The 22,905-nt window shown below is 43.4% G+C and overlaps 1 protein-coding gene across 1 annotated transcript in view; it reads right to left on the bottom strand.

Annotated features, from left to right (window-relative positions):
• LOC121271008 (protein EFR3 homolog B-like) overlaps positions 1-22,905 on the bottom strand; it is a 250,589-nt gene that overhangs the window by 80,156 nt on the left and 147,528 nt on the right. The window contains exons 20-21 of the mRNA XM_041176694.1: positions 15,191-15,239; positions 12,544-12,650 (exon numbers count right to left, since the gene is read on the bottom strand). Coding sequence (XP_041032628.1) covers positions 12,544-12,650; positions 15,191-15,239 — 156 coding nt within the window. The remainder of the gene's footprint in view (positions 1-12,543; positions 12,651-15,190; positions 15,240-22,905) is intronic.

Here is a 22,905-nt window from a genome sequence, read left to right as displayed (position 1 = left end):
TTGTAGCACTGTGCTGCACACTCTAGATACTGTTTATAGCACTGTGCTGCACACTCTAGATACTGTTTATAGCACTGTGCTGCACACTCTAGATACTGTTTATAGCACTGTGCTGCACACTCTAGATACTGTTTATAGCACTGTGCTGCACACTCTAGATACTGTTTATAGCACTGTGCTGCACACTCTAGATACTGTTTATAGCACTGTGCTGCACACTCTAGATACTGTTTATAGCACTGTGCTGCACACTCTAGATACTGTTTATAGCACTGTGCTGCACACTCTAGATACTGTTTATAGCACTGTGCTGCACACTCTAGATACTGTTTAAAGCACTGTGCTGCACACTGTAGATAGAGTTTATAGCACTGTGCTGCACACTCTAGATACTGTTTATAGCACTGTGATGCATACTCTAGATACTGTTTATAGCACTGTGCTGCACACTCTAGATACTGTTTATAGCACTGTGCTGCACACTCTAGATACTGTTCATAGCACTGTGCTGCACACTCTAGATACTGTTTATAGCACTGTGCTGCACACTCTAGATACTGTTTATAGCACTGTGCTGCACACTCTAGATACTGTTTATAGCACTGTGCTGCACACTCTAGATACTGTTTATAGCACTGTGCTGCACACTCTAGATACTGTTTATAGCACTGTGCAGCACACTGTAGATACAGTTTATAGCACTCTGCTGCACACTGTAGATACTGTTTATAGCACTGTGGTGCACACTGTAGATACTGTTTGAAGTACTGTGCTGCACACTCTAGATACTGATTATAGCACTGTGCTGCACACTCTAGATACTGTTTATAGAACTGTGCTGCACACTCTAGATACTGTTTGTAGCACTGTGCTGCACACTCTAGATACTGTTTATAGCACTGTGCTGCACACTGTAGATACAGTTTATAGCACTCTGCTGCACACTGTAGATACTGTTTATAGCACTGTGCTGCACACTCTAGATACTGTTTATAGCACTGTGCTGCACACTCTAGATACTGTTTATAGCACTGTGCTGCACACTCTAGATACTGTTTATAGCACTGTGCTGCACACTCTAGATACTGTTTGTAGCACTGTGCTGCACACTCTAGATACTGTTTATAGCACTGTGCTGCACACTCTAGATACTGTTTATAGCACTGTGCTGCACACTCTAGATACTGTTTATAGCACTGTGCTGCACACTCTAGATACTGTTTATAGCACTGTGCTGCACACTCTAGATACTGTTTATAGCACTGTGCTGCACACTCTAGATACTGTTTATAGCACTGTGCTGCACACTCTAGATACTGTTTATAGCACTGTGCTGCACACTCTAGATACTGTTTATAGCACTGTGCTGCACACTCTAGATACTGTTTATAGCACTGTGCTGCACACTCTAGATACTGTTTATAGCACTGTGCTGCACACTCTAGATACTGTTTATAGCACTGTGCTGCACACTCTAGATACTGTTTATAGCACTGTGCTGCACACTCTAGATACTGTTTATAGCACTGTGCTGCACACTCTAGATACTGTTTATAGCACTGTGCTGCACACTCTAGATACTGTTTGTAGCACTGTGCTGCACACTCTAGATACTGTTTATAGCACTGTGCTGCACACTCTAGATACTGTTTATAGCACTGTGCTGCACACTCTAGATACTGTTTATAGCACTGTGCTGCACACTCTAGATACTGTTTGTAGCACTGTGCTGCACACTCTAGATACTGTTTATAGCACTGTGCTGCACACTCTAGATACTGTTTATAGCACTGTGCTGCACACTCTAGATACTGTTTATAGCACTGTGCTGCACACTCTAGATACTGTTTATAGCACTGTGCTGCACACTCTAGATACTGTTTATAGCACTGTGCTGCACACTCTAGATACTGTTTATAGCACTGTGCTGCACACTCTAGATACTGTTTATAGCACTGTGCTGCACACTCTAGATACTGTTTATAGCACTGTGCTGCACACTCTAGATACTGTTTATAGCACTGTGCTGCACACTCTAGATACTGTTTATAGCACTGTGCTGCACACTCTAGATACTGTTTATAGCACTGTGCTGCACACTCTAGATACTGTTTATAGCACTGTGCTGCACACTCTAGATACTGTTTATAGCACTGTGCTGCACACTCTAGATACTGTTTATAGCACTGTGCTGCACACTCTAGATACTGTTTATAGCACTGTGCTGCACACTCTAGATACTGTTTATAGCACTGTGCTGCACACTCTAGATACTGTTTATAGCACTGTGCTGCACACTCTAGATACTGTTTATAGCACTGTGCTGCACACTCTAGATACTGTTTATAGCACTGTGCTGCACACTCTAGATACTGTTTATAGCACTGTGCTGCACACTCTAGATACTGTTTATAGCACTGTGCTGCACACTCTAGATACTGTTTATAGCACTGTGCTGCACACTCTAGATACTGTTTATAGCACTGTGCTGCACACTGTAGATACAGTTTATAGCACTGTGCTGCACACTCTAGATACTGTTTATAGCACTGTGCTGCACACTCTAGATACTGTTTGTAGCACTGTGCTGCACACTCTAGATACTGTTTATAGCACTGTGCTGCACACTCTAGATACTGTTTATAGCACTGTGCTGCACACTCTAGATACTGTTTATAGCACTGTGCTGCACACTCTAGATACTGTTTATAGCACTGTGCTGCACACTCTAGATACTGTTTATAGCACTGTGCTGCACACTCTAGATACTGTTTATAGCACTGTGCTGCACACTCTAGATACTGTTTATAGCACTGTGCTGCACACTCTAGATACTGTTTATAGCACTGTGCTGCACACTCTAGATACTGTTTATAGCACTGTGCTGCACACTCTAGATACTGTTTGTAGTACTGTGCTGCACACTCTAGATACTGATTATAGCACGGTGCTGCACACTCTAGATACTGTTTATAGCACTGTGCTGCACACTCTAGATACTGTTGATAGCACTGTGCTGCACACTCTAGATACTGTTTATAGCACTGTGCTGCACACTCTAGATACTGTTTGTAGCACTGTGCTGCACACTCTAGATACTGTTTATAGCACTGTGCTGCACACTCTAGATACTGTTTATAGCACTGTGCTGCACTCTCTAGATACTGTTTGTAGCACTGTGCTTCACACTCTAGATACTGTTTATAGCACTGTGCTGCACACTCTAGATACTGTTTATAGCACTGTGCTGCACACTCTAGATACTGTTTATAGCACTGTGCTGCACACTCTAGATACTGTTTATAGCACTGTGCTGCACACTCTAGATACTGTTTATAGTACTGTGCTGCACACTCTAGATACTGTTTATAGCACTGTGCTGCACACTCTAGATACTGTTTATAGCACTGTGCTGCACACTCTAGATACTGTTTATAGCACTGTGCTGCACACTCTAGATACTGTTTGTAGCACTGTGCTGCACACTCTAGATACTGTTTGTAGCACTGTGCTGCACACTCTAGATACTGTTTATAGCACTGTGCTGAACACTCTCGATACTGTTTATAGCACAGTGCTGCACACTCTAGATACTGTTTGTAGCACCGTGCTGCACACTCTAGATACTGTTTTTAGTACTGTGCTGCACACTCTAGAAACTGTAGCACCGTGCTGCACACCGTAGATACTGTTTATAGCATTGTCTGTACACTGTAGATACTGTTTCTGGTACTGTGCTGCACACTCTAGATACTGTTTATAGTACTGTGCTGCACACTCTCGATACTGTTTATAGCACTGTGCTGCACACTCTAGTTACTGTTTGTAGCACTGTGCTGCACACACTAGATACTGTTTGTAGCACTGTGCTGCACACTCTAGATACTGTTTGTAGCACTGTGCTGCATACCCAAGATACTGTTTGTAGCACTGTGCTGCACACTCTAGATACTGTTTATAGCACTGTGCTGCACACTCTAGATACTGTTTGTAGCACTGTGCTGCACACTCTAGATACTGTTTATAGCACTGTGCTGCACACTCTAGATACTGTTTGTAGCACTGTGCTGCACACTCTAGATACTGTTTATAGCACTGTGCTGCACACTCTAGATACTGTTTATAGCACTGTGCTGCACACTCTAGATACTGTTTGTAGCACTGTGCTGCACACTCTAGATACTGTTTGTAGCACTGTGCTGCACACTCTAGATACTGTTTATAGCACTGTGCTGCACACTCTAGATACTGTTTATAGCACTGTGCTGCACACTCTAGATACTGTTTATAGCACTGTGCTGCACACTCTAGATACTGTTTGTAGCACTGTGCTGCACACTCTAGATACTGTTTATAGCACTGTGCTGCACACTCTAGATACTGTTTATAGCACTGTGCTGCACACTCTAGATACTGTTTGTAGCACTGTGCTGCACACTCTAGATACTGTTTGTAGCACTGTGCTGCACACTCTAGATACTGTTTATAGCACTGTGCTGCACACTCTAGATACTGTTTGTAGCACTGTGCTGCACACTCTAGATACTGTTGATAGCACTGTGCTGCACAATCTAGATACTGTTTATAGCACTGTGCTGCACACTCTAGATACTGTTTGTAGCACTGTGCTGCACACTCTAGATACTGTTTATAGCATTGTGCTGCACACTCTAGATACTGTTTATAGCACTGTGCTGCACACTCTAGATACTGTTTATAGCACTGTGCTGCACACTCTAGATACTGTTTATAGCACTGTGCTGCACACTCTAGATACTGTTTGTAGCACTGTGCTGCACACTCTAGATACTGTTTATAGCACTGTGCTGCACACTCTAGATACTGTTATTAGGTACTGTGCTGCACACTCTAGATACTGTTTGTAGTACTGTGCTGCACACTCTAGATACTGTTTATAGCACTGTGCTGCACACTCTAGATACTGTTTATAGCACTGTGCTGCACACTCTAGATACTGTTTGTAGCACTGTGCTGCACACTCTAGATACTGTTTGTAGCACTGTGCTGCACACTCTAGATACTGTTTATAGCACTGTGCTGCACACTCTAGATACTGTTTATAGCACTGTGCTGCACACTCTAGATACTGTTTATAGCACTGTGCTGCACACTCTAGGTACTGTTTGTAGCACTGTGCTGCACACTCTAGATACTTTTTATTTCACTGTGCTGCACACTCTAGATACTGTTTATAGCACTGTGCTGCATACCCTAGATACTGTTTGTAGCACTGTGCTGCACACTCTAGATACTGTTTATAGCACTGTGCTGCACACTCTAGATACTGTTTATAGCACTGTGCTGCACACTCTAGATACTGTTTGTAGCACTGTGCTGCACACTCTAGATACTGTTTTTTAGCACTGTGCTGCACGCACTAGATACTGTTTTTTAGCACTGTGCTGCACACTCTAGATACTGTTTATAGCACTGTGCTGCACACTCTAGATACTGTTTATAGCACTGTGCTGCACACTCTAGATACTGTTTATAGCACTGTGCTGCACAATCTAGCTACTGTTTATAGCACTGTGCTGCACACTATAGATACTGTTTATAGCACTGTGCTGCACACTCTAGATACTGTTTATAGCACTGTGCTGCACACTCTAGATACTGTTTATAGCACTGTGCTGCACACTCTAGATACTGTTTGTAGCACTGTGCTGCACACTCTAGATACTGTTTATAGCACTGTGCTGCACACTCTAGATACTGTTTATAGCACTGTGCTGCACACTCTAGATACTGTTTGTAGCACTGTGCTGCACACTCTAGATACTGTTTATAGCACTGTGCTGCACACTCTAGATACTGTTTGTAGCACTGTGCTGCACACTCTAGATACTGTTTGTAGCACTGTGCTGCACACTCTAGATACTGTTTATAGCACTGTGCTGCACACTCTAGATACTGTTTGTAGCACTGTGCTGCACACTCTAGATACTGTTTATAGCACTGTGCTGCACACTCTAGATACTGTTTATAGCACTGTGCTGCACACTCTAGATACTGTTTATAGCACTGTGCTGCACACTCTAGATACTGTTTATAGCACTGTGCTGCACACTCTAGATACTGTTTATAGCACTGTGCTGCACACTCTAGATACTGTTTATAGCACTGTGCTGCACACTCTAGATACTGTTTATAGCACTGTGCTGCACACTCTAGATACTGTTTATAGCACTGTGCTGCACACTCTAGATACTGTTTGTAGCACTGTGCTGCACACTCTAGATACTGTTTATAGCACTGTGCTGCACACTCTAGATACTGTTTATAGCACTGTGCTGCACACTCTAGATACTGTTTATAGCACTGTGCTGCACACTCTAGATACTGTTTATAGCACTGTGCTGCACACTCTAGATACTGTTTATAGCACTGTGCTGCACACTCTAGATACTGTTTATAGCACTGTGCTGCACACTCTAGATACTGTTTATAGCACTGTGCTGCACACTCTAGATACTGTTTGTAGCACTGTGCTGCACACTCTAGATACTGTTTATAGCACTGTGCTGCACACTCTAGATACTGTTTATAGCACTGTGCTGCACACTCTAGATACTGTTTATAGCACTGTGCTGCACACTCTAGATACTGTTTATAGCACTGTGCTGCACACTCTAGATACTGTTTATAGCACTGTGCTGCACACTCTAGATACTGTTTATAGCACTGTGCTGCACACTCTAGATACTGTTTATAGCACTGTGCTGCACACTCTAGATACTGTTTATAGCACTGTGCTGCACACTCTAGATACTGTTTATAGCACTGTGCTGCACACTGTAGATACTGTTTATAGCACTGAGCTGCACACTCTAGATACTGTTTGTAGCACTGTGCTGCACACTCTAGATACTGTTTATAGCACTGTGCTGCACACTCTAGATACTGTTTATAGCACTGTGCTGCACACTCTAGATACTGTTTATAGCACTGTGCTGCACACTCTAGATACTGTTTATAGCACTGTGCTGCACAGTCTAGATACTGTTTGTAGCACGGTGCTGCACACTCTAGATACTGTTTATAGCACTGTGCTGCACACTCTAGATACTGTTTGTAGCACTGTGCTGCACACTCTAGATACTGTTTATAGCACTGTGCTGCACACTCTAGATACTGTTTATAGCACTGTGCTGCACACTCTAGATACTGTTTATAGCACTGTGCTGCACACTCTAGATACTGTTTATAGCACTGTGCTGCACACTCTAGATACTGTTTATAGCACTGTGCTGCACACTCTAGATACTGTTTATAGCACTGTGCTGCACACTCTAGATACTGTTTGTAGCACTGTGCTGCACACTCTAGATACTGTTTATAGCACTGTGCTGCACACTCTAGATACTGTTTATAGCACTGTGCTGCACACTCTAGATACTGTTTATAGCACTGTGCTGCACACTCTAGATACTGTTTATAGCACTGTGATGCACACTCTAGATACTGTTTATAGCACTGTGCTGCACACTCTAGATACTGTTTATAGCACTGTGCTGCACACTCTAGATACTGTTTATAGCACTATGCTGCACACTCTAGATACTGTTTATAGCACTGTGCTGCACACTCTAGATACTGTTTATAGCACTGTGCTGCACACTCTAGATACTGTTTATAGCACTGTGCTGCACACTCTAGATACTGTTTATAGCACTGTGCTGCACACTCTAGATACTTTTTGTAGCACTGTGCTGCAGACTCTAGATACTTTTTGTAGCAATATGCTGCACACTCTAGATAATGTTTATAGCACTGTGCTGCACACTCTAGATACTGTTTATAGCACTGTGCTGCACACTCTAGATACTGTTTATAGCACTGTGCTGCACACTCTAGATACTGTTTGTAGCACTGTGCTGCACACTCTAGATACTGTTTGTAGCACTGTGCTGCACACTCTAGATACTGTTTATAGCACTGTGCTGCACACTCTAGATACTGTTTATAGCACTGTGCTGCACACTCTAGATACTGTTTATAGCACTGTGCTGCACACTCTAGATACTGTTTATAGCACTGTGCTGCACACTCTAGATACTGTTTATAGCACTGTGCTGCACACTCTAGATACTGTTTATAGCACTGTGCTGCACACTCTAGATACTGTTTATAGCACAGTACTGCACACTCTAGATACTGTTTATAGCACTGTGCTGCAAGACCTAGATACTGTTTATAGCAGTGTCTTGCACACTCTAGATACTGTTTATAGCACTGTGCTGCACACTCTAGATACTGTTTATAGTACTGTGCTGCACACTCTAGATACTGTTTATAGCACTGTGCTGCACACTCTAGATACTGTTTATAGCACTGTGCTGCACACTCTAGATACTGTTTATAGCACTGTGCTGCACACTCTAGATACTGTTTGTAGTACTGTGCTGCACACTCTAGATACTGTTTGTAGCACTGTGCTGCACACTCTAGATACTGTTTATAGCACTGTGCTGCACACTCTAGATACTGTTTATAGCACTGTGCTGCACACTCTAGATACTGTTTATAGCACTGTGCTGCACACTCTAGATACTGTTTATAGCACTGTGCTGCACACTCTAGATACTGTTTATAGTACTGTGCTGCACACTCTAGATACTGTTTATAGCACTGTGCTGCACACTCTAGATACTGTTTGTAGCACTGTGCTGCACACTCTAGATACTGTTTATAGCACTAAGCTGCACACCCTACTTACTGTTTATAGAACTGTGCTGCACACTCTAGATACTGTTTATAGAACTGTGCTGCACACTCTAGATATTATTTGTAGGACTTTGCTGCACACTCTAGATACCGTTTGTAGCACTGTGCTGCACACCCTAGATACTGTTTGTAGCACTGTGCTGCACACCCTAGATACTGTTTGTAGCACTGTGCTGCACACTCTAGATACTGTTTATAGCACTGTGCTGCACACCTTAGATACTGTTTGTAGCACTGTGCTGCACACTCTAGATACTGTTTATAGCACTGTCCTGCACACTCTAGATACCGTTTAGAGCACGGTGCTGCACACTCTAGATACTGTTTATAGCACTGTGCTGCACACTCTAGATACCGTTTATAGCACTGTGCTGCACACTCTAGATACTGTTTATAGCACTGTGCTGCACACTCTAGATACTGTTTATAGCACTGTGCTGCACACTCTAGATACTGTTTATAGCACTGTGCTGCACACTCTAGATACTGTTTATAGCACTGTGCTGCACACTCTAGATACTGTTTATAGCACTGTGCTGCACACTCTAGATACTGTTTGTAGCACTGTGCTGCACACTCTAGATACTGTTTATAGCACTGTGCTGCACACTCTAGATACTGTTTATAGCACTGTGCTGCACACTCTAGATACTGTTTATAGCACTGTGCTGCACACTCTATATACTGTTTATAGCACTGTGCTGCACACTCTAGATACTGTTTATAGAAGTGTGCTGCACACTCTAGATACTGTTTATAGTACTGTGCTGCACACCGTAGATACTGTTTATAGCACTGTGCTGCACACTCTAGATACTGTTTCTGGTACTGTGCTGCACACTCTAGATACTGTTTATAGTACTGTGCTGCACAACCTAGATACACTTTGTAGCACTGTGCTGCACACTCTAGATACTGTTTATAGCACTGTGCAGCACACCCTAGTTACTGTTTATAGTACTGTGCTGCACACCCTATATACTGTTTATAGCACTGCGCTGCACACTCTAGATACTGTTTGTAGCACTGTGCTGCACAATCTAGATACTGTTTATAGTACTGTGCTGCACACCCTATATACTGTTTATAGCACTGTGCTGCACACTCTAGATACTGTTTATAGTACTGTGCTGCACACTCTAGATACTCTTTGTAGCACTGTGCAGCATACCCTAGATACTGTTTGTAGCACTGTGCTGCACACTCTAGATACTGTTTGTAGCACTGTGCTGCACACTCTAGATACTGTTTGTAGCACTGTGCTGCACACTCTAGATACTGTTTAGAGCACTGTGCTGCACACTCTAGATACTGTTTATAGTACTGTGCTGCACACCCTATATACTGTTTATAGCACTGTGCTGCACACCCTAGATACTGTTTGTAGCACTGTGCTGCACACTCTAGATACTGTTTATAGCACTGTGCTGCACACCCTAGATACTGTTTATAGTACTGTGCTGCACACTCTAGATACTGTTTATAGCACTGTGCTGCACACTCTAGATACTGTTTGTAGTACTGTGCTGCACACTCTAGATACTGTTTATAGCACTGTGCTGCACACTCTAGATACTCTTTGTAGCACTGTGCTGCACACTCTAGATACTGTTTATAGCACTGTGCTGCACACCCTAGATACTGTTTATAGCACTGTGCTGCACACCCTATATACTGTTTATAGCACTGTGCTGCACACTCTAGATACTGTTTATCGTACTGTGCTGCACACTCTAGATACTCTTTGTAGCACTGTGCAGCATATCCTAGATACTGTTTGTAGCACTGTGCTGCACACCTTAGATACTGTTTGTAGCACGGTGCTGCACACTCTAGATACTGTTTGTAGCACTGTGCTGCACACTCTATATACTGTTTAGAGCACTGTGCTGCACATTCTAGATACTGTTTATAGTACTGTGCTGCACACCCTATATACTGTTTATAGCACTGTGCTTCACACCCTAGATACTGTTTGTAGCACTGTGCTGCACACTCTATATACTGTTTATAGCACTGTGCTGCACACCCTAGATACTGTTTATAGTACTGTGCTGCACACCCTATATACTGTTTATAGCACTGTGCTGCACACTCTAGATACTGTTTGTAGTACTGTGCTGCACACTCTAGATACTGTTTATAGTACTGTGCTGCACACCCTATATACTGTTTATAGCACTGTGCTGCACACTCTAGATACTGTTTATAGTACTGTGCTGCACACTCTAGATACTGTTTATAGTACTGTGCTGCACACCCTACATACTCTTTGTAGCACTGTGCTGCATACCCTAGATACTGTTTATAGCACTGTGCAGCACACCCTAGTTACTGTTTATAGTACTGTGCTGCACGCCCTATATACTGTTTATAGCACTGTGCTGCACACTCTAGATACTGTTTGTAGCACTGTGCTGCACAATCTAGATACTGTTTATAGTACTGTGCTGCACACCCTATATACTGTTTATAGCACTGTGCTGCACACTCTAGATACTGTTTATAGTACTGTGCTGCACACTCTAGATACTCTTTGTAGCACTGTGCAGCATACCCTAGATACTGTTTGTAGCACTGTGCTGCACACCTTAGATACTGTTTGTAGCACGGTGCTGCACACTCTAGATACTGTTTGTAGCACTGTGCTGCACATTCTAGATACTGTTTATAGTACTGTGCTGCACACCCTATATACTGTTTATAGCACTGTGCTTCACACCCTAGATACTGTTTGTAGCACTGTGCTGCACACCCTAGATACTGTTTGTAGCACTGTGCTGCACACCCTAGATACTGTTTATAGCACTGTGCTGCACACTCTATATACTGTTTATAGCACTGTGCTGCACACCCTAGATACTGTTTATAGTACGGTGCTGCACACTCTAGATACTGTTTTTAGCACTGTGCTGCACACTCTATATACTGTTTATAGCACTGTGCTGCACACCCTAGATACTGTTTGTAGCACTGTGCTGTACACTCTAGATACTGTTTATAGCACTGTGCTGCATACTCTAGGGAAGATATTGACACTTTAGAGAGGGTACAACACAGTATCACTAGGGTGTTACCAGGCATGAAGAAATGCAAATGTGAAGAAAGCTTTTAGCAACTGAATCTATTTTTGTTCGAACAATGCAATACAGGTTCCAGGACAATATGATCCAGGCATGTGAAAATTACAGGTTAGAAAGAAGCCGATTGTTTCTAGTTGTTGAAGCTCTAGGACCGTAGACACCAGACTAAATGTAAGACATTTAGAAGAGGGAACAGGAGAAGCTTCTTCACGTGGAGCATTGTGAGGCTTTGGGTTTCATTTCCAGGTCTTGTGGTTGAAGGAGAAACAATGTCAACATTCAAGATTAGATTGGAGAGGGGGATGGAGGAAAAGCGACTTGGAGGGATGTGGGAACTGGGCGAGTAACTGATTCTACTTATTTCCTCATGTGGAGGGTCTAGGTTGACATGGATTAATTAGGCTGAATAGCCTGTTTCTGTGTTGTAAACTCTTAGGCATTTCTTTGTCTCCCAGTTGAGTTGGCCAGAAATTCCTTGCTTATGTTCCAACCCTCTTGTGGTGAATCATGCTCATTTATTCACCTTTAAGTTATCTTTTAGAGATGAATTGCTTGAGCCCCAAATGACTTTGTTCATTTTCCTCAGCCCACATCCATACAGTGTCATTCTACGCAAACTACCCTGCATGTACTATCATAGACTTTCTCTTGTTTGAAGGATGTTGTGATTTGTAAATCTCTTCACACACTCTTACAAACTGCATGTTCTTACCCTTGCTCCACAATGGGCTGCTATCTCTTCAAATGGAGCTTTCTGAAACTTTTCCACCACCTGTCGTCGTCTCTCTCTCTCCTGCTCCTCCATGGCACCACCATCTACTGACCAACACAGACACTTTCAGAGCAGGCAGTGACATACACCTGTGAAATTTACTGCAATTGAGTGATTGTTCAACTGGAAGCATAGCCTCACTGAATTAGGTACACTCACAAAGGAAAAGACATATTGTGCTCATCCTTTTTGTAGATTTTCTATGGCTTTCATCAATCTGAACAGAGTTGAAGGCCTAGATTTTCTGTCCAACAGAGGTTGGAAGTGTTACAGGATGTCTCACTTTGGCACCAGCCCAGATTATCTGCATCATTGCACACAGATGACAAGAGCCTCAACTACTTTAACGCATGCTTGTATTCAAGGGGGTATGATATTGTTTAAATAATTCTCCATCATTTCTGCCTCAGTTCCAAAATGACATCAGGAGCTAATCATAAGGTAGTAATTAGCTGGAAGAGCTCAGCTTTTGCATTTTTAACTGTTTCACACACACAGATTCAACATCAGCTAAACAGCTGGGTACAGATGCTCTAAGCTGCTGACAAACATATTGCTTTATCCACCTGAAGATTTCACTGCTTCTCCATGATCAAATAGCACAAAAATGGCAGCATCCTAGAATTTTAGGAGGCAGGATTTCCTGAGGGCCAATGAGTCAGAGTTACTTGGCCTTGGATGAATGTCCAGATGTACATGAACAGTAAAGGACTGTACTTTTTAATGAACAGCTTAGCTGTAACTAACAGCACACCACCATTAAAGTGCATGCTCCCATCCCAGGGAGATGCCTCCATGCCTTAACTTTAAGGGACTCACAGAAAGGATATAGCTGGGTGGATCATCAGAGACCAAGTCAGCCCTCTACAGCCATGGCTTTCCCAGTTGAGCAGCACTCTTTTTTTATTCATTCGAGGGATGTGGGCATCATTAGCTGGGCCAGCATTTATTGCCCATCCCTAATTGCCTTTGAGAAGGTGGTGGTGAACTGTCTTCTTGAACCGCTGCAGTCTATGTGTTGTAGATACACCCACAGTGCTGTTAGGGAGGGAGTTCCAGGATTTTGGCCCAGTGACAGTGAAGGAACAGTGATATATTTCCAAGTCAGGATGGTGTCTGACTTGAAGGGGAACTTCCAGGTGGTGGTGTTCCCATCTATCTGCTGCCCTTATCCTTCTAGATGGTCGTGGTTGTGGGTTTGGAAGGTGCTGTCTAAGGAGCCTTGGTGAGTTCCTACAGTGCACCTTGTAGATGGTACACACACTGCTGCTACTGTGCATCATTGGCGGAGGCAGTGAATTTTTGTGGAAGGAATGCCAATCAAGCGGGGCTGCTTTATCCTGGATGGTGTTGAGCTTCTTGAGTGTGGGAGCTGCACTCATCCAGGCAATGGGGGAGTATTCCATCACATTCCTGACTTGTACCTTGTAGATGGTGGACAGGCTTTGGGGAGTCAGGAGGCGGTGGCATAGTGGTATTGTCACTGGGCTGTCCCCAGAGACCCAGGGTAATGCTCTGGGGACCTGGGTTCAAATCTCACGACAGCAGATGGTGAAACTTGAATTCACAAAAAATCATAAAACCATCTGGTTCACTAATGCCCTTAAGGGAAGGAAAGCTACCATCCTGGCCTGGTCTTACAAGTGACTCCAGACCCACAGCAATGTGGTTACCTCTGAACAAGGGCAAAATGCCCACATCAAATGAATAAAAGTTACTCTGACTTCTGACCTGCTCTTGTAGCCACAGTCTTTATATGGCTAGTCCAGTTCAGTTTCTGTTAACCCCAGGTAGTGGGAGAGAAAAGCAGAATTACCTGGAAAAACTCAGCAGGTCTGGCAGCATCGGCGGAGAAGAAAAGAGTTGACGTTTTGAGTCCTCATGGATTTCCAGCATCCACAGTTTTTTGTTTCTTACCCAGCTAGTGGGAGATTCAGTGATGCTAATGCCATTGAATGTCAAGGGGTGATGTTTAGATTCTCTTCCATCATGTTCCTGACTTGCAGATGGCTTTGGGGAGTCAGGAGGTGAGTTACTCATTGCAGGATTCCTAGCCTCTGACTGAGTCTGGTAGCCACAGTATTTATATGGCCAGGTCAGTTTCAGTTTTGGAACTACAATCACATCTTACAATATAATACAAGGCAATTTGGAATCTGGAATCACATGTAGGCCTGACTGGGTAAGGGGGACAGATTTCCTTCCCTAAAGGACATTAGTGAACCTTCGGGTTGTTACAACAATTCAGCAGTTTTATGTTCAGCATTACTGAGACTGGCTTTTTTTGTCCATTATTATTAATTATTTAATTAATTAAATTAACCAAGAGGTAATCAGCAGCCACCGAAACTGTTTACCATGATGGTCTGGGATAACAGGTAATCTTCATTTGGACATTTCAAATTGACATTCACACTTAGGATTGGGAGGAACTCAAGTCATGCGTACATCACATCAGGTGGTTTTGCCAAGCCACAGGTTGTGCATTAACCATATCATATGGTCTCATCAGAATAACATCTTGTCCTCAATGGGAACAATTGGATCTTATCTACTGCTGGTTTTAATGAGAGCTCCTGGACCTTACCTATTGCTTTCTTCAGGGTTTCATACGTGATTTCCTCAGCCAGCATTTTCTGCAACAGGAGGAACAGATATTATAAAGTTACTCAGATCTCTCTGTACTAATAAAATGCATCATCAAACAGAAAGCAGTCAAGAAAAATTGCATTGAAGTATGAATGCGGTAAGCAAGGACTAATTAACACCAAGTATTTGTGATTTTAGCTGATATGTATCCTATGTGCATTCTCAGGGAAAACACTCAGGCCAGAATTTTCCATTCCCGTTGACAGTGGGTGTTATGGGGGGGAGGGGAAATTCAGTGGGAGGGTCAGAAAGCGGTTTCATGCCAGCATGATATCACAGTGGGATCATCTAATGGTGTCCACATGGTGGATCGCAAATCCTGCTGGAATCCAGCACGAACCAGGTTTGCACCCTGCTAACGGGATGCAAAGTAAGGCTTGACCAGAATCGTTCCCCACGTCCGATTTACCTTTATGTTTGCAGGAAAACACCCCAGCCCAGAACACGTCTAAACAAGCATGGTGTGCAAAACTCAGGCCTTGTCTTTAGGGCCTTGCTCAGGTTACATACATCCAAGGAGAGGAAGATGCTGGAGCCCTGCAGCTACCAGACCCTGGAGGAGCACATGCATCGCATGCAGGGTGCATTCTCATGAACATGTCTTCACCATGAAGCAGCTCTCGGAAGGTGGGAGCTCTCCAAGCAGCAGCTTCAGCTTCACTGAAGATTCAGGCGGGGTGGAATATGGCAGTGAGGTTGGCAGCCGGGTGGTGAAGGGGTTGGTGGGGGGAGGCGGGGGGTGGGGGGGGGGGGGGGGGGGGGCGGTGTTGGGGGGGGTGAAGTTGGGGGGAAGTGAAGATTTTGGGGAGGTGAGGTTCGGAGGGGGAAGGTGGGTGTCCAGTGTCCAGGGGAAGGAGGGAGTGCAAGAGAAGGAGGGTGTAATGTGGGAGAGTGGCGCAAGTGAGGAGGTAAGGGTAAGGGAGGAGGAAGGTGTAAGGAAGGGATTCGGAAAGGTGTCCGGGGGAAGGAGGGAGTTTGGAGGTGGGTGGTATCTGGGGGGGTGGGGGGAGCAGCAGGGATCAGAGGGGTGATGGTGTCCAGGGGGGAGGAGGGCGTACAGATAGGGAGTATGGGGGGAGGAGGGAGTAAGGGTAGAGGAAGGAGTAAGGGTGGAGGAAGGAGTAAGGGTGGAGGAAGGAGTAAGGGGGTTTGAATGTCCAGATGAACGTGCAAAGGAAGGCTCTGTGGGACCAATGACTGCCTCCTGGGGAGCAAACTCAGGGTGGATGTGCTAGGGTGGAATGGTGAGTGTGAGAAGTGGCAGAGGGAGGGTGGTACGGTGCAAAGATGAGGCTGATATGGTACCAGTAGAAGGAATGGCGAGGGTGGTTGGTGGGGACACAGAGGCAAACGCAGATACAGAGGCTTGGAAGGAGGAGGTTGGGGAGGTCAGTGTTAATGGGGGTGGGATTTTCAGGAAGATGGGGAAAGTGCACGTTCACCAGGACATTCCTGAAAGAAAAGGGTTCGGGCTGTAGGGTAACGGTGGGGAGGTGGAAGGTGACGCCAAGTGGGTTCACTGTGATGGGGGAAAGGACATGGGTGACTGGGGGAGGGGAAAGAATGGGGAAGGACTCCGCGTATGTGTGCAGCATGACTTCCCAGCTTTTATACTCAATACCCCTGCCGATGAAGGCAAGTATACCATATGCCTTCCTGACTACCTTACCCACCTGCGGAACACCACTAGTCACAGCTCTCCATTCAGAAAAACACCCTTCCACTGCTACCCTCTGTCTTCTATGATCAAGCCAATTCTGTATCCATCTTGTCAGAACACCTCTAATCCCGTGTGACTTTACTTTCTGTACCAGTCTGCCATGAGGGACCTTGTCAAAGGCCTTATTAAAATCCATGTAGATAACATCCACTGCCCTTCCATCATCGATCATCTTTGTCACTTCCTCGAAAAACTCGATCAAGTTAGTGAGACATGACCTCCCCTTCACAAAACCATGCTGCCTCTCACTAATACGCCCATTTGCTTCCAAATGGTAGTAAATCCTGTCATGAAGAATCTTCTCCAACAATTTCCCTACCACTGACATAAGGCTCACCGGCCTGTAATTTCCTGGATTATCCTTGCTACCCTTCTGAAACAATGGAACAACATTGGCCATTCTCCAGTCCTCTGGGACCTCACCTGTAGCCAGTGAGGATACAAAGATTTCTGTCAAGGCCCCAGCAATCTCCTCCCTTGCCTTCCTCAGTACTCTGGGGTAGATCCCATCTGGCCCTGGGGACTTATCCACCTTAATATTCTTCAAGACGCCTAACACCTCTTTTTTGATCTCAATATGATCCAGGCTATCTACACACTCTTCCCTAGACAGATAGTATTGCAACAATATCAAGGTACATTCCCTTGAAGGGGAAAGGTAGGACAAATAAATCTAGAACACCTTGGATGATGAGAGAGATAGAAGTGATGATGAAAAGGAAGAAGTACACATATGACAGATGTCAGGTAGAAAATACAATGGAGAATCAGGCTGAATATAGAAGGACCAGAGGAGAAATGAAAAGCTATTCAGAAGAGCAAGGAGGGAGCATGAAAAGAGGCTGGCAGTGAACATAAAAGTCCTTCTCTTTGGTGAATACTGATGAGAAGTACTCATTTAGTATCTCTCCCATTTTATGTTCACTGCCAGCCTCTTTTCATGCTCCCTCCTTGCTTTTCTGAATAGTTTTTCATTTCTCCTCTGGTCCTTCTATATTCAGCCTGATTCTCCATTGTATTTTCTACCTGACATCTGTCATATGTGTACTTCTTCCTTTTCATCATCACTTCTATCTCTCTCATCATCCAGGGTGTTCTAGATTTATTTGTCCTACCTTTCCCCTTCAAAGGAATGTACCTTGATATTGTTGCAATACTATCTCTTTGAAGGCAGCCTATTGTTTAGCCACTTTCCTTTTAGCCAACATCTGATTCTAACACTTCCTTTTATCTAATGCAATCTTGAAATTTTTTTGTTAGCCATAGTTGGATTCACCTTTCCTGTTGGATTTTTGTGTCTTAGAGGAATGTATATTTGTTATAGACCATGTTATAATTCTTTAAATATTAGCCATTCTCTGTCTACCATCCAATGTTTTAGTGTGTTTACCCAATCCACCATACCAACTTGTCCCTCAGCTTCTTTTGTTCAGATTTAAGACCCTAGTTTCAGAATGAACTGTATTACTTACATACTTAATGCAAAATTCTGTCATATTATTGTCACTATTTCCGAAAGGCTCTTCTATAGCAAGGTTATTAATCAGCCCTTTCTCATTACATAATGCTAAATCTAAAATAGCTTGAGCACTAGCTGGTTCTTCAATATACTGCTCCATAAATCCATCTCATACACTTTTTTTTTCATTCATGGGATGTGGGCTTCACTGGCGAGGTCAGCACTTATTGCTCATCCCTAATTGCCCTTGAGAAGGTGGTGGTGAGCTGCCTTCTTGAACCGCTGCAGTCCACGTGGTGTAGGTACACCCACAGTGCTGTTAGGGAGGGAGTTCCAGGATTTTGATCCAGCAACAGTGAAGGAACGGTGATATATTTCCAAATCAGAATGGCATGTGGCTTGGAGGGGAACTTCTGGGTGGTGGTGTTCCCATGCATCTGCTGCCCTTATCTTTTTAGATGATAACAGTCGTAGATTTGGAAGGTGCTTTCTAAGGTGCCTTGGTGAGTTCCTGCAGTGCATCTTGTAGATGGTACAAAATGCTGCTACTGTGTGTCGGTGGTGGAAGGAGTGAATGTTTGTGGATGGGGTGCCAATCAAAGAGGCTGCTTTGTCCTGGATGGCATCAAGCTTCTTGAGTGTTGTCGGAGCTGCACTCATCCCGGCAAGTAGGGAGTATTCCATCGCAATCCGGAATTGTACCACATGGATGGTGGACATGCTTTAGGGAGACAGGAGATGAGTTACTTACTCATTTCTAGCTTCTGATCTGCTCTTGTAGCCACAGTATTTATGTGGCTAGTCTAGTTCAGTTTCTGGTCAATGGTAACCCCCAGGATGTTGATAGTGGAGGATTCAGCCATGGTAATGCCATTGAATGTCAAGGGGTGATAAGTAGATTCTCTCTTGTTGGTGATGGTCATCGCCTGGTATTTGTGTGGCATGAATATTACTTTCACTTGTCAGCCCAAACCTGGATATTGTCCAGGTCTTACTGCATTTTGACATGTACTGTTTCAGTAGCTGACAAGTTGCTAATGCTGCTGAATATTGTGCAATCATCAGCGAACATCCCCATTTCTGACCTTATGATGGAAGGAAAAAGCTGAAGATGGTTGGGCCGAGGACACTAGAGGAACTCCTGTAGTGATGTCCTGGAACTGAGATGATTAATGTCGAACAACCACTACCATCTTCCTTTGAAGAGGTTGAAAGACATGTCCACTGGAACAGGATGAGAGAGATATACAATGTTGCAGCCCTGGAACAGAGTGTGCCATGAAAGACAGGATGGTGCCAAAAAGGAGTCTTGGACCAAGGGAACTGCCTGACAACAATATTTTAATTGGCTCCTGAACGGGCGACCATGATTTGCATGAAGAGCAGGACCGCAGAATAGCTCCTAGCCTGAAAGGAACAAGACCTAAAACCTCTTTCTCCTGTGTGTAGAAACTTCCAGTAATTCCACAATAATAGCTAGCTGGCTTTTTTTCTCCTCAAATCTCTATAACCTGCTCTCTCTCTGAAAACCCCTGTCAAGAGGCAAAGGGGAAAATCACTATTAGAGACATTGAAAGGCAAGTGCTCAACCAGTGAACTAAATACTGAAAGTGCTGGAAGACCACCTCAAGTCATCGTACAAGAACTGTCAAAATCAACTAATCTTGTACTCCAGATTGGTGCTATTGAACTGTTCTATCCCACCCTTCAAATCCATGTTTTGTGTGTTTTATGTGTCATGTGTGTGTGTTTTATGTGTCATGCGTGTGGGTGTGTGTATGTGTGTATATGTGTGTATAGGAATTAAAGAAGGGGGTAAAGTTTAAGTTATGGTGTTAGAAATAAGCAGTTCATATTTCTTTCTTTTGCCACTGATTGACGACAGTTTGTTCAATAAACAGTTATTTATTTATGAGGTTTACAAACGTGGTGCTCGTATTCTGTGAACCTAAATTAAACAGTTGGGTAGAATTGGGGCAATCTGGTGGTTTGGTCAAACTTTTCACATTTGTCGCAGTTCGGAGCAAAATGGGGCTGATTGCATAGTGCACTGTCCCCAGGGAGTCGTGACAAAGTTTGGGGACTCGACAAAGATATTTTGGAATAAAAGACAACGACGATTTGGGTGTAGATTTAGTAAGTAATAAAAGCTAAAAGGAAACACCAGAGGTTTGTTCTGTGAAAAATAAGATGGGGCTGGAAATTGTTAAAGCTTTCCTGATTTTGGAAGAAATGTCCCTGACAATTTTACAAAGGATCACAAAAGCCAGGTTAATCAAATTGGCAAGTAAATTAAGAGTAGGATTGACTGCCAAAGCTAGGAAGGCAGAGATAATCGAAGAGATGGCGCAGCATTTGAAATTGGAAGGAATGAGTTCTCCATTGGAATTGGCTCAAATTCAGTTGTAATAAAAAAATTGGAACGAGAGGCAGCAAAAAAAGTAAGAGAAATAGAAGTGTGAAAACCTGATTTTCAAAGGGAACAGGCAAAAGACAGGAGAGAGAAAGAAAACAAGGAAGGGAATTAGAAAAAAGAGGAAAGAGAAAAAGAGAGAGAATTCCAGCTTAAAATCCTGACACTTAAAAAAGAGACCCCAGTAGGCGAGGAAGGGTATATTTCCTGATCAGAGCCCAGTGGGGAGATGTTTAAATGTGTACAAGCTCTTTCTTCTAAAATTTGAGGAAAGGGATGTTGAAACATTCTTTGTTTCATTTGAGAAGGTAGCTAAACAGGTGAACTGGCCAAAGGAAAACTGGACATTGCCCATGCAGAGCAAATTGACAGGTAGAGCACAAGAGATTTATGCTTCACTGTCAGAGGAGGTTTCTAGGGATTATGACATGGTGAAAAAGGCCATTTTGAATGTATGTAAGTTGGTCCCTGAAGCACACAGACAAAAGTTTTGAAATTTAAGGAAACAGACTGGGCAAACTTACATTTGAAAGGTTAAACAATGTAGTTTTGACAGGTGGATACAAGCATTAGGTGTCGAAACTACTTATGGAGTTCTCAGAGATACAATTCTCTTGGAAGAATTTAAAAATTCCCTACCTTCTGTAATAAGAAGCCATGTTGAAGAACAAAGGGTTGCAACTGCTAGACAGGCAGCAGTAATGGCTGCCGATTATGACTAATCCATAAAAATAAACCTTTTTTCCATCACCCCCATAAATCTGAAAAATATACAAAGTGGGAGAGTGAAAGGAAAGTAAGTAGACAGGGTAAAGAATGGATAACTGGGAATACCTTAACACCTCCTCCCCAGACCTGGAGGGAAGGTACTGAAGGTGGAGGTGAAACTTGAAGGCCTAAGTGTTTCCATTGTAATAAAGTGGGACACATTCGTTCAGAATGCTGGAAGTTTCAAGGGAAGCCCGTGGGGCTTACTGGAGTTTGTAACAGTGAGTCCGAAAAGGGAACTCAAAAAGAAAATGCCACGGGTCAAATTATAGCTTTAATTACAAATAAGGGTCTGGAGGTAAACACTGCTGTCAATGCAGGTGAGGAGAAAAAAGGTAGATGAGAGATCTAAAGGAAAAGATAACCCCTTTATCATAAAATGATGCAGCTAAACCCTTAACTATGTTAAGGGACACAGGAGCTACTCGAACTCTCTTGTTGGAGAAGGACCTAGTTTTCCCTCCAGAGAGTTCAATGAAAGTTAAGGTATTGGTAAACGGGATAAGTGGAGAGTATATCTCAGGTCCATTGTACAAAGTACAATTGGAGTGTGATTTGTTGTCTGGATTGGTGGTTGTAGGAGTGGGTAAGAAATTACTTGTGGAATTGATTTGCTGCTGGGGAATGATTTGGCAGGAGTGAAGGTTATAGCTTCACCCATAATTACAGAAAGTCTGAGAGGCTAAAGAGACGGAGCAGTTACAAGAACAAGTTCCTGGTATTTTTCCATCGTGTGTAGTGAACAGAGCAAGGGCTAAACAAAGTCCATCACCAGAGGTCAAATTAATGCCATGAGCAGATGTTACAGTAGTTGAAACTTTCTTTAAGGATGAAGATAATTCAAAGGAAGCATTTGGCAGGTCTTCATTAATTGAGGCTCAGAAAGCAGATCCAGAGTTAAACAAGTTAGCACAGTCAGCTCACACTGAAGCTGAGGCTGAAGGAGTTCCCGATTGCTATTACATTACAAATGGAGTTCTGATGAGGAAATGGAGACACCCTCACAGACCTGCGGATGAGGAATGGGCAGTTGTTTATCAGATAGTGGTACTGCCCAAATATTGTAAGGAGATATTACGAGCATAAGAAATCCCCATGACAGGACATGTAAGAATATAGAAAACCCAAGCATTGATAAGCAGACATTTTACCTGGCCAAGACTTCATAAGGAGGTAGTGCAATTTTGTAGAACATGTCATACATGTCAGGTAGTAGGTAAACCTCAACATTTAATCAAACCAGCGCCTTTAATACCCATACCAGTTTTGGAAGAACCATTCAGTCGGGCATTA

This window comes from Carcharodon carcharias, chromosome 2 (genome assembly GCF_017639515.1).
Source record: "Carcharodon carcharias isolate sCarCar2 chromosome 2, sCarCar2.pri, whole genome shotgun sequence".
NCBI classification, from domain to species: Eukaryota; Metazoa; Chordata; class Chondrichthyes; order Lamniformes; family Lamnidae; genus Carcharodon; species Carcharodon carcharias.
Note: the sequence above shows the minus strand (reverse complement) of the source record. Positions and strands in the feature narration are given on the sequence as shown.